At 48.3% G+C, this 12,770-nt stretch overlaps 1 protein-coding gene across 1 annotated transcript; it reads right to left on the minus strand.

Annotated features, from left to right (window-relative positions):
- Window positions 1-205: 205 nt before the first annotated feature.
- LOC131090435 (cytochrome P450 3A29-like) lies at window positions 206-12,356 on the minus strand. The gene is made up of 13 exons (XM_058035803.1): window positions 11,893-12,356; window positions 11,298-11,391; window positions 10,148-10,200; window positions 8,962-9,061; window positions 8,451-8,564; window positions 7,782-7,870; window positions 7,050-7,198; window positions 6,438-6,565; window positions 6,045-6,129; window positions 5,241-5,401; window positions 4,853-5,079; window positions 3,248-3,410; window positions 206-1,320 (listed from the first exon to the last, which is right to left on the minus strand). The coding sequence occupies exons 1-13, from the start codon at window positions 12,354-12,356 to the stop codon at window positions 1,225-1,227; spliced, it is 1,923 nt and encodes a 640-aa protein (XP_057891786.1). The 3' UTR covers window positions 206-1,224.
- Window positions 12,357-12,770: the final 414 nt, after the last annotated feature.

Raw genomic sequence — 12,770 nt, forward strand, 5'->3', positions numbered from 1 at the left:
ACCCTCAATGACTGCTCAGCTGTTCCTTTTGGGCTGTTGTATCTTCAGCTCTGCACCTCCAGGAGCAGCTCCTAGGATTTATGGTACCCACAGGGATTCATCCAGGATAAAAAGAGTTTTCATCACCTGGCCAAAGGTTTATGAGATCCACAGATGGAGTCACTTGTGTATGGAGAATCACAGCAGCAGAGACTGGCATCAGCTGGACACAGAAGAGGCAAGTGAACTTTTTATTGCACTTAGCATTCCTGCAGCAGTTTTTGAAAGAATAATATTAAATTCTAGACTGTACAAAAATTACAAAGTTTGGCAAGATTTTGAATAGGCAAAGGCACCTTTCTTGCAGACAGGATTGCCCAGGACATCTGAAGGCTCTCAGTGCTGCATCTTGCATAATTATTAATTTAGTTAAGTTGGTCTTACAGCAGCCTAATACAAATCAGACTAAAAGGTGTCATGATAGCAGCATGGATAGTGCCTGTGTTGACAATCCCTCCCATGGCAGGTGGCTGCATGCCCATGATAAAATAAGCAAACAATCAAGAAACACATGTGGGACACTTCTCTCCCACTCTGCAAATCTCTTAGGGGTAACTGCTTCTCTCTGGGCTCCTCCAGTTAACCCATCTGCACTTGGAATCACACAAAAGCCATCTAAAATCATACAAAAATCGAAATAAATCAGCATCAGAAAATCTGCTGCAGCAGGCATTCAGTCCTGTAAGGACATGACCATTTTAACATTTGTCAGGGTCATAGCACAGAGCTGAGGAAACGCCCTGGACAACTCTGCATTCCCAGGAGAATAAAACCAGGAGACACAGAATCACCCAGCAGGCAGAGGGAACAGGAGCAATGGCAGCATTACTTAACTATGTGCAATTTGCTCTCCCCATCTTGATTTAAATTACACTGCCAGAAGAGACTGACAGTGTCTGGAATCAAATTGCTTAGAAAAGTGCCTCTTCAGAGAGAGAGAAAAAAACGCCCAAATAACTGGAGTGCAAATGGTCTTGCAAAATGCCTATTGTGACTGGGGACAGCAGGACCTGGGGCTCATGTTCATTAGAATAATGCTCATGAAATTGTGCTGGGCCAAACGCCCATGAAATGGGGGGGGCTGCCCCCCTGACACTCCTGCAGTGCACACATTAACCTTGAATCCTCTCAAGAGCTGGAGGAGGCACCATTAAATAAGAGTCTCTTGCTCTGTTCCTGCTTCTTTCACTTCTTCAGGTCAGCCTGGGCTCTGGGGACCATCTTCAGGACAATGGGCTTCTTTGGCTGCATGAAACCTTTTGAGTCCAGCACCAGTGGGATCTTGAGCAGAGGGAAAAACAACAAAACAGCCACATCAGCTGGGAGAAAGGACAGACAGAGGACAGACAGGACAACAGGAGCCCTGCAGCTCACACACATCCCAGCTACCACTTGTTTTCAATGCATTTCCCAGCTCACAGGTGCACTTACAGCAGGACCATCACTATTGCTCATGCAGAGCAGCCACCAGGAGGTGTTTAACAGCCCTCAGCTCTTGGCCAGACTGGTTGGTGAGCTCTGGCTTTCACGTGGTACAAAGAGCTCAGAGCACTCATCAACAGGCTGCACGTGGAGGGAAGAGCAGCCAGACCCCAGCCAGGGTGCTGCAGATAAATGGGGGCATGCAGTGCCATTCTGTGTAATGCACAAGGGTGGCAGTGCTAAGGGCAGCTAGATCATAATGGAGCTAGAGGAGCAATAAGTTCTCCAGGAAGAGCAAAACTACAACTGCTGCTCAGACCACAAGCATCCTCAACATGAAAGGTTTCCATGGGATAGGCTGGGAATCTCATTAGAAACAAGATTTAAAGCTGGTGTTGGAGGAACCATCTTGCAGGGGAGGGAAGGGTGTTTTAAGTCTCCCCCACCAAGGGATGCTGCTCATATCCCAGCTCCCTCTCTCCCCAGCAGGACAGGCCACATTCACCCCCATATCCCAGTAAGCTTCAGGAAATTTAAGCAATGTGGCTTAGAGCCCAGTGTGCCATCAGTGGAGCAGTGAGAGGAGGCTGCAGCTTCCATACACATGTTCCAAAGGGATGTTTCAGCATGAAATCTTCCCTCCCACTCTGATGTACATGACACCTTCTGTAGAAAAAAAGGCTGAAAGAGCCCCATAAACCTATGGGCACCAATAATACAATACATATTTAACTTGTCTCCTTTTAATTAAAGGCAGTTATAAAAAGAATCAATTTTATGGATTGCAGAGGACTAGAAAAATGTCATTAGACTTGGGGGAGGGTGGATAGGTCACTGCATTGTTAATGGACTATTACAGTCTTTCACCTCCAGGTTACCAGTTGAGCTGCAATCTGAATCTGCAGAGATTCCAGCTGAGCACCCGTGCCAAGTAATAATTTAATAAGGACTTTTCTGTTTCTTACAACAAACGTCCTTTGAGTGACTTGTTGCCCCCTCTGCTCTGATTTCCCAAGGTCTCCTCACCAACAGAATGTAATAATGGCCCAGCCTCTTGCAGCAGTGAGTGCAGGGAGCTGGGTCAGCCTGGAAACACCATGGTGCTGCCTGCCTGAGGCACAGGAGCTGCTGTGCTCTCAGCAGGGCTGGACTGACACATCATTTCCAACAGCTCCTGCATTTATTTCATGTCAAACACTCCCACCCTGCAAGGCCCATCCCACCAGTACTGTATGCAGCATTCACTGGGATCCTGGGCAAAACCAAAGCCTGGTGGGATCCTGCACAGCCCCAAAGAGGGAGAGGGTCACCAATTCAAACTTAACCCATTTTGTGCTTGCTTGAAACTTATTTTGTGATTGCTACCCTTTAGGGACTTCCCTGGGTCATAAGAGATGGATTTTGGTGTCTTGGCATGTCTCACAGAGAACAGCCATGTTTGTCTTGCAAAACACAGCTTTGGCACGGGCTATGGGATATTCTCTTCCTACTCTCTGGAGCAGGGTCTTCCTAAGCTGGGTCAAACAGACCAACAGTGCACTGTGGGGGAGAGAGCACCCCACAATTTAGGTGCACCCAAAGACAGGCACAGGACTTCAGGGATTTCAGCCTAAAACATCCCACAAACATTAAATATGCTTCTGTCCTGTAAAAAAAGCATAAGAAACTTGTACTGAACCCCTTACAATTAACTGAGAAGATTTAAACAGTTATTCCCATGTAACAGGAGGACCATCTCAGAGGGAGTAAGGGGCAGATAATGAGAGACATCACCCCACATCCTCACCGGTGTGTCTTTGCAGGGTCTGAATGAGAAGTTCTGCAACAGGACAACCACAGCCACTTTCACAACAAGATGAGCAAACCTCATCCCTATGCAGTTCCTGGGGCCAGCCCCAAATGGCAGGAAGGTGTAGGGGTCAATGCCCTCTTTGTTCTCTTTACTGAACCTGATTATAACAAAAAAAAAAAAAAGAACAAGTTAGCAAGAGCCACTCTGTTGCAGGATGTGTTAGCTTCCAAATCTGAAGTAATGAGGGGTCTGGGAAGGGAAAAGCTTTTTGTGTTTCTGTGCATATTAGAAGCTAAGTCCCTTATTGCTGTCTCAATAGATATGTTATGCCTCTGCTTTCATCCCAGTGCTCAGACTTGGTTGTGCAAATCCAGGTGCACTGGGTGTCCTGGGAATACCTGAAATACGCTAATGGATTTCATAAATGCTATTTTCTCAGAACTCCCTCTCAGCTCCAAAACTGAACCCAGATTTCAAACCCTAAACCACACAGGTCTACAGCTCCACAGCTTCCCTGCAGATCAAAGGACTGAGCAAACACAAAGATGGAGTTCTCCCCCTGCGTGACTAAAGGCAGGGCTGCTTTTGAGACATGCCAGTCCAATTCCTTCCCTCATCATGAAAAACAGGGAAGAACAATCAGCTTCACAGAGAAATTTGCCACTGAGCATTTTCAGTAATACTTCTTAGTGATCAGTTGGTTTTCATCTCAGAAAGCTTTTCATTCCCAGTGCATGAGGTACAAACCTCAGCTATGCTAAGTCAGAAGTGAAGTATCTCAGTACTGAGACACCAGCACATCCCTCTGATGAACTCCCAGCAAGGCAAGTGAGCCCTAAAGAGCTCCTGTCCAGCCACTCATGCCAAGTTTGACAACTGGAATAAGGATGTGGCTACTGGAGCAACTGGTGTAGCCTGGCCCACTGCCAGAGCACTTGCATTTGGGTGTTTCCTTCTGAATCCAACACAAGGTAACCAAAGGCTTCACAGGTGCTTCTGCCTGATACCACTGCCATGTTTTGTCTCAAAGGTCACCATGTCCCCACACCAGGATTAGTTTCCAAGGGTATTTCAGCTCTTGGTGCAAGGGCAGAGGTCTGGTCCTGCTCTCTCTGGACCAAGCATCAATGTCTTGGTGGCCACCTGAAGATTACCAGTTCATGGTATCCCAGGTCTGCCTTGGGCTATTGCATCATTTTGCAGGGTCTGACAGAGCTCCTGAGCAAAGATTGCTTCAGAACTTGAGTTAAAAATTAAGTTTTATTTTCTACCCATCTTTGCCCTTCCACTGCTGATTTGCAGGGCATTGTGCCAGTCACCCAATGGCTCTTGCTTTAATATCTGGCCATAAACCCCTCAGTGTTACAGCTGCTGGGAGCTGCTCTCACTGTTGCTCCCTTCAATGCAGTTAATTAAATTCCATGCACAGTTTATGGATGTAGATCATAAAACTCCCCTCAGTGTAATGCTGGGACTAGATGTCAGACAATGATAAATGCCTAATTTAAATGTTATAATCATGCATTCCCCACTTTTGCTGCCATTCCCACTCCCAGGGCTGAGGTTGAACATGCTGCTATTCCCCCCTGTGGCCCTCACCTCTCAGGCCTGAACTCCTCTGGCTCTGGCCAGTACTGTGGGTCCCGGTGCAGCACAAAGGCTGGGATCATGACCACCATTCCCTCTGGAATAGTCACTCCATTGAGCTCCACTGTCTGCTTGCAGACCCTCTCGATGCGGCCCCCGGCGGGGTAGAGCCGGATGGATTCGTTCACCACCATGTCCAGGTACTCCATCTGGGTGATGGCCGTGTATGTGGGAGCAGCCTGCGAGAGGAATGGGAGTACTGAGAACACAGCACAGCAACTGCCACCCCTACAGCTCTTCCAGGGCTTCCAGGGAAGGGCAATCTCAGTGCCAGCACCTCTGCCACTCTATTTCCAGCCTGGGTTTGCAAGGCAGGTGGGAACAAGCCCACCCTCTTTACCTTGTTGGGCAGGTGTGCATCGACCTCGTCCTGGAGTCGCTGCTGCACGTCGGGGTGGATGGCCAGGTTGTAGGCTATGTAGCTGAGGGTGGAGCTGGTGGTCTCATAACCAGCAAAGACAAAGATAAGAGCCTGGGCCAGAATCTCCTCATCACTTAATGCTGAAAAAAGGCACAGAAGCACATACAAGAAGCTGAAAATTACAGTAATTAACCCTTTGGAATTCAGGATCCCAGTCATCTGTCTAGGTAATGCTACTCCTAGTTACATAATGGTTGGAAAAGGAAGCATCGAGCTTACCCTCTGGTACCACAAAGGGGTGCAGGATGCTGTGCAGTGTGTCCTACAAATACCCTGTCCTGGCACTTCAAAAGTTTAAAAGCATCCTGCCTTGAGTTGACAGACCAGGACTATGCCTTGGTTGAACCTTTATCTTCTTACATTTTACCTAGGATAGGGACCAGAGGTGAGCTCAGAGGTGAGCAAGGTACACACAGCATATGTGCTTTGTGTGCTTTTTGATATACAGGCAACATTGCTGGCCTTCAGTGACAACAAAGAAATGGGGACAAGGAGATATTCACTCTTTTTGTTCTTTGTTGCACAAACACACCTCAGAAGTTATCTCAGGAAATGAGATACAATAAAAATATGGCTGACCTGTGATAAACATCATTATGGCCCCACTACTAAGACCCCGAATCTTTCATGGGATTGATGACTAAAATCCTCTCCCTACTTCCCTTTTAAGTGGATAAGGAAGTACTGCTTTCTGCTGAGAGGAGGACACATCTCAAGACATACTTTTGTCCAAGTTGGTCTCAGCAGACTTGGAGCCATCGTGTGAGTTCTGCGATTCAATCATGAGCTGCAGGAAATCCACCCGGTCCTGGGGAGCAACAGAGGCAGAGAAGATGTGGGTGGGGAGGAGGCAAACCCTGTCCAGCACAAGTCCTTGCTTAGACACCTGCTCCACTCACAGCTCATGCCTTCAGTACATTATGAGGTCTGGACTACAAACCCTTCGGGAACACAAATACTTTCTCCAACTGGACACGCAGGCAGGGTGTGGTTCTGGCCTTTCTTGAGTTTGTGAGCTTGGAGAGCAGGTGCTCCACAGCTTCTGAAGATGCCACCAGATTCCTCCTGCACTCAGGACTTTTCTTGAAGAGAAGAGGCCACCTAGGCTGGACTCACCGTGCTGCTGCCCTTCTCCCGTTCCTTCTTCATTTTTGTGAAGACATTCTTGAAGAAGTCCATGACATCTGAGGGTAACAGAGTCACCTTCATCTTTTCCAGCACAGGAGTAACAAAGGGGAACAACACTAAAAGGAAAGAAAAGACCAACACACATGAGCTCAAAGGGGCCCTGAGAAAATCCAAACTGGCCCAAAGCATAGAAAGAAGCAGCACATCTGGACCTTGACCCTTTTTGTTGCCTCCATCTCTTTTTACCTAACCATGGTTGGGATGCAACAGCACTTGAGAACCTCCTCCATATATTACTTTATGACCACAATACCACACTAAAGTGCAGCTCTCTGATAGAGCAGCTCTCTCTCCACCATCTCTGCAAACAGGGTATCTTCTCATAGGAGGATGCTGCCAACATCCACATGGGCTGTTAAAATCCTGGCTGTGGTTTCCCTGGGGAAATATTTCTGCAGATCTGAGACTGTAAATCTAATCCTGCAGAGTGTTGAGCATCTCCCATATGGCAAAAAGGACTCAAAGCTACTAAGGAAGCTTGCAGAAAATGCAGCACCTTTGACATTGATTCAGGGCTATATGAGATGAGGTTTGTCATACCTAAAAGTAAGAACAGAGGACTTATGAAACTGAACTGGAGAAATTTCTTAATGTTGGTGACAAAGGGGTCATTGGGGTTGTTCATGGAGTCAACATTGACACTGAAAGAAGTGCTGGTCACCACATCCATGCTGTAAGCTCCAAAAATGCTGAATAGAGAAGAAGAGAGAGTGAATGAGATGAACCCAATCACAGCAGTAAATAAGAGCCGATCTAGGAATAATTCTTGTGAGAAGGAATCTCTCTTAATTCACAGTCCTAGCATAGTAGATCTGTCCTGACCTGGCAGTAACCATCATTTTATTTTTGAAGTATTCCCATTGCATTAATTCCCCCAACTTTTCTAAGCTTCAAAAACCTAAGCTGTAGTTGGAAAGCACTGCAGTCTCAGGTAACCATGACTATATTCTGATTCTCATCTGTAAAAGAGATTGCAAAAATGACATCCAAAAATACTGGACCTTGTGCAGCTTCTAGAAAAACTCTGGGAAATGCTTGCTACCTCAAAATGCATCCCCAGTAAAATAAAATGGGGAAAGGGCACAGCTCTCCCATTTGAGCAGAGCACAGCAAGCCCAGTGCTGAGGAACATGCCATGCCCATGACTGCTGTGGAGTTTGCTTCCATAGCTGACAAGGGATCCATGCTGCAGTGTGGAAAAAGCTCTTCAGAGCAGTCCTGTCCCCACACTGAATACAAACCCTTTCCTGTCAGCCCCACACAGTTACTCACTCCTTCGCAGCCACAAACTCGTCATTAGCCACTTTCTTCTCAATGTTTTTCACTAATTTTTCACCATAGTGATTAATGATATGGAACATCTGAAATGCAAACCAAAGCAGAAAGCATGTTGACTCCTTCTCTGCCACCAAACAAGGCTGGGCCACACTGCCATCTGCCACTTGCCACGTCTGGCTTGGGGAGGAAGGGCAAGCAAGGGGAGGGTCTCATTTCCAGGCCTCAGTCACTGCTTTTTCTCATTTTAACAACCTGTCCAGAGAGCTCATCTGACTAGGACTGAGCAAGGCTCTCCTCCAAAAATCCACTCACAGCTCCCACTCCAGCTTAGCATCCACTCCAGCTGGGATGAACATGGCTCCTGGGTGCATGGGAAATGGACCAGCCTGGTGCGTTTAGCAGGATGAACATACAGGCCATAGGACCAACAGCCTCAGCTTGCAATGCCCTGTGTGCTGTTTCATCCCCCATCCCCTTCTCCTGACTCCCTTCCCAGGATGGCAGCCAGACACTGCATGGCTGAATGGTACCAACAATGCAGGTGCTCATGGATGTGGTCCTGGCAAACAGGGTGACTTCTCCATTTGAGGGGAAGGACTGCACTCAGAAACAGCTCAATTCTCCTCCAGCTGTGGATACAAAGTACCAGTGCCTGTGCTTTACCTCCTTCAGCTTCCCACTGGTGAAGGTTGGAGACAGCACCGTACGAATCCTTTTCCACTGCTCATCTTCAGCCACATTGAGGGCCGACTCCAGGATCCCGTTCAGACGAAAGTTCTGCACAGGGGAACAGGAGATAGGTGAAGGTTTACAGTCCCCTTCCATGTGACAGAAATGCAAAGAAAAATCTTCCATGGAGCGTTGATTCAGCCCCTGAAGTCATGTCAGCTCCACCTCAAGCAGCAAACAACAGAAATGGAAACAAAAGTCTAAGAATCATAAATGACATCAGCCCCTAGGGCACATTCAGGCTGATGGCCCAATGTCCCAGCCAGAGTGGCCTCTGCACCTCCCTAGCAGAGTTTTGATGTTGGTACCATCAATAAACTGGGGCACATCAGAGAGCAAGTACTTGCTGAAGGGCTTAGAGGAGAACAGAAACCAAGAAGAAACCCCTTCTGTCTTGCTGCACATGCTCTGTACTGAACAGCAAAGCACAGGACTGGGTACCTACCCGGCGATTAGTAAAAATGCTGTAGCACTCTTTCACCAGGATGTTTTTGATGAGGACGGGGTCCAAAACAGCCAGCACAGGCTGCCTGCCATCATAAAACCTAAGCCAATAGAAATCCACAGTCAGTGGTCAGGTGGAGCAAAAGCAGCCTGCTCTGTCCATGGCCAGAGCCACGGCACAAAGGGTTTGGGCCCTCTGACAAAACAGCTGGAAGGATGAGGCTGGAATTGGTTTGTGATGTAGTGAAAGAGGAGAAAAAGAACAACAGTGACAAACATGGGCAGCATGAGCATTTCTAGCAATTGTCTGTGGTACTGAAGAGTTGTCAAAGCTGTGTGGGCTTAGATAAAAGGCAGCTTTTTGCCACGATGTTGATCCCCTGCACTTGGGCTGTCTGAGCTGTTTCCACTACTGATGGCTGGAGACAAGAAACACACACCAAACAATCTACCTGTGGAGGAAAGAGATTTCCTGCCTGGCCTACAAGGCACTGAGAGGTGAAAACCTCATCTGTCTCCTCCATTTTCCAATCAACAGAGACAGAAAAACTTAAAAGTCGTGGTGTGGGCTAAAGGGCAGGGAGCCCTGGGCCACAGCTGAGAGAAGCTGCCATCTTCAAGAAGCTTGCGAACATTTAATCTTTCGAAAAAATGCACCAGGTTTCATGAAGCCTCCCAGGATTTTTTGCAGAGCAATTTTGTTTTGGTTTGAGAGGTTCTCAGTGGAAGCATGATAAGAGGCCTCTGCATAAAACAAGCACTGTGCAGGGAGCAGGGAGGCAGGTTGAAAGGTAGCTTGTGCCCCAGCTCTGGGAGAAGCAGGGAGCAAGATGAAAAACACTGTGGCAGCCTGCAGCTTGCTTTCTGCTCCAGACACAGAAGAGCAGCTTCAAAGGCAGGAGGCTCAGTTTGACACCAAGCACTGGAGGTGATTTTCAAAGCTTATGCAAGAAAATGACCCCATAAACTGGCCATCACCATCCCAGCCCCACACCACACTGAAATCCCAGCAGCAGGAAGGCTTGGAGAGATGGGAGAAGACTTTCCCAGTGCTAAACCTTGATTATCCCACACTGTCAGTGCTGGAATTACAGTACTGAGGAACAGAACATCAGTGTAACTTTTTCCATTCTACTCTGGGGCTGTGGAGCACCCCAAACTGGTAGTTTTGTTCTGTAGAAACTCACCCCCAGATTTTTCCATACTTTTCAAAGCATTTCTGATCAAAATTGTGGACTCCCTGGAAAAGAAGAAAGGAGAAATGAACAGTTTGTCAGTGAAAAGTGATCAAAGCAGGCCACAGCTGTTAGCACACTGCATCCCACAGCCCATTGGAAGTGGCAGAGGTTGAGGTTGGGAGGTGCATGGTCCTCTTAAGCATCACGTAGATGCTTGGGGGACATTTGCAATAGAGAGAAAAAAGAAAGCAGAGATTAAAAAAATAAAAAGGCACTTTCAAGTTCTACCAGGCAACCTGATCTAAAAATGTAATGAAGACAAGGTATGACAGGGTACAAAGTTTTAGTCAGCAGAGTTAGGAGGCAGAACTGGATCCCAGAGTGTCCTTTCACCTTCTGCTCAACAAGTTAGAGCTGCTGCTGTCTCGTCCTCACACGATCTTCCTCTGCAGCTATTGAACACAGATTTTTATTTTGTTTCCATTCATGTTTTAACTGATGTTACATGTAACAGTGAAACTTACGAGACACATAAGGCTCACTAAACCATTAGTAAGAAGCAACATGGATGATGTGAACCCAGCAAATACAAGTAAAACATCTCTTTTATTGAAGCCAATACACTTATTCTGCATTTGCAACCAGTTACCTGTGGTCAGCTACTGCCTTGCTATTTGATGAGGTTTGGTAGCTTGATAATGTTTGAATTCTATTTAAAAATGTATTTGTCTGGCTTAGTCTCAGGATGGCCCAAAAGTGGTTGAATGAAGCATTTCCAGGGCTAGTTCAGCCTCTTCATGTTGGTGATAAAAAGGGCAAAGAAACATGCAGTTCCCAGAAAACAGCAGTCTTAGAAATCTCTCCAATCCTTTTTTTTTTTTTTGTTTTCAACAGAACTTCAGCTGCTCAAGACCAGGTAGAAACACAGGGAGAAACAAAAAATTTAAATTACAAAGTAGTTTCAAAATACAGCACACCTCATTCAGGTCAGCCTGAACTTTCATGTTCTCTGTGTGTCCAAAGAGCTTCCTACCAAAAAGCACAATTTTCATCTGCCTGAATCAAGGACAAAGGAAAGAGATGCCCAAAGAATGGGGAAAACAGCACCAGCCACAAGATGGATCTAAGATACTAGAGAGCAGCAGCTGCTGGTACTCACATGCTGGTACTCCAGGAAAGTTCCTACAAATGGCAGAGGCCGTGGGCCAGGAATGCCCAGCTTCTTGAAGGTCCGGTAGGGCCATATCCCATAGCTGCCAAGAAAGAGCATGTGAGAAGCACTTATGCAATGAAAAGAGAAGATATTTCTTCCTAAGCATAGGGGACTGCTCAAATAACTGGTTTCTGTCACTCAGGGAAAGCTGAAATTGAGGACCAGCAGCAGCCCTGCTGAGGATACTCTGCAATAAACGCGGGATCACTTGGTGTTCGTTTTGATGGAAGACAAGGGCTGAAAGGAGCTGCAGCCCAGCCTAAGCAAACCAGTGTACCTGGGCACCTCCAGGCCTCATTTAGCTGCCCAGCTCAGACAACTGTGGCTCAGGTGACTCAGGGGAGGTCTCGGAGAGACTGAGTTCTGAACTGAGGCCTGCCCTTGTGTTTGTCTTTGCAAAGACATCCTGCGATGCTCAGGTGGCCGCAGTACAGCGGCATGGCAGGGACATAAATTACCACAGCAAAATTAAGTTTTTGCCTGTATAGCTCATTACAGCTCCCCTGAGCCATATAAGCCGAAGTTTTGCCAACAGAACTACTTAATCGGGAGGGTTCTGCTAGCAGCAGCTCCGGCATCACCCTGCGCCGCTCCCAGCTGGCACAGACCAAGGACGCCACGGGCGCTGCTGTCTTTAAACAACCGGAAGTTCCTTCCTGGGAAAAGCTTTAAAAAGTCAAGGATTTCCTTTAATTTCCCTCCCTGCCGAGCCCAGCTCGCTCCTTCCCGCTGGCAGCGGGTTCCCACAGACACCCTGAGCAACCCTCTGTGCCCTGAGGGCAGCGCGGGGGTCCCGGTTGGTTTCAGCCCTAATGAACCGCACTGGCACCGGGCACTTCTGCCCGGTCCTCCAGGGGACCGGCCTCTACTTACAGGGCCACGAGGCACAGGAGGGCGACGAGGAGCAGCCAAGTGACGGGGGAGAGGCTGGGCAGGAGCTGCATGGTGCCCGCTGTCCGCCCGCTTCTGCCGCCGCAGCGCCCGGCCCTGGCCTGTGCCCGCCATCACGTGAGGGAGGCGGCGCCTCCCCGCCCGCTCGGTGCCTCAGGGCCGGGCCCCGGGCGCATCCCCCGGGAGCGGAGTTCTCCGGACCGAGGTGTCGGTCCCCGCTCCCCTGCGGCTGCAAATTGCTGAAAGGGCGCTTTGCTGCCTCTGGAGGGACAAGGAGCTGCTCCTGTGTCCCGTCTGTCCCAGCTCCGGGGGTGTCTGTGCAGACGCGCCTTCCCTTGTGCCTCCTCTCCCACCTCCGTGTGTCGTGCCCTGTATCTCCTGTTTCGGGTCCAGGCGGGAACGGGCTGGAGGAGACAGACATGCACCAAACACCTGCCCAGGATGGAACGCAGATCCTCTGAAGGATCAGTCCTGTGGCAGCATAACTTTAAGTCTCACCTGTGCCGGTGGAGCCGCTGCCTGAGCCGG

Source organism: Melospiza georgiana, chromosome 16, assembly GCF_028018845.1.
Source record: "Melospiza georgiana isolate bMelGeo1 chromosome 16, bMelGeo1.pri, whole genome shotgun sequence".
Taxonomy (NCBI): Eukaryota; Metazoa; Chordata; class Aves; order Passeriformes; family Passerellidae; genus Melospiza; species Melospiza georgiana.

Excerpts from the sequence above, each read along its gene's own strand:
- LOC131090435 (XM_058035803.1), bottom strand. The coding sequence starts at position 12,356 with ATGGCGGGCACAGGCCAGGGCCGGGCGCTGCGGCGGCAGAAGCGGGCG. Across the intron at positions 7,871-8,450 it reads CCAGTGGGAAGCTGAAGGAG|ATGTTCCATATCATTAATCA; the intron begins GTAAAGCACAGG and ends TTTGCATTTCAG. Across the intron at positions 5,402-6,044 it reads TGAGACCAACTTGGACAAAA|CATTAAGTGATGAGGAGATT; the intron begins GTATGTCTTGAG and ends GCCTTTTTTCAG.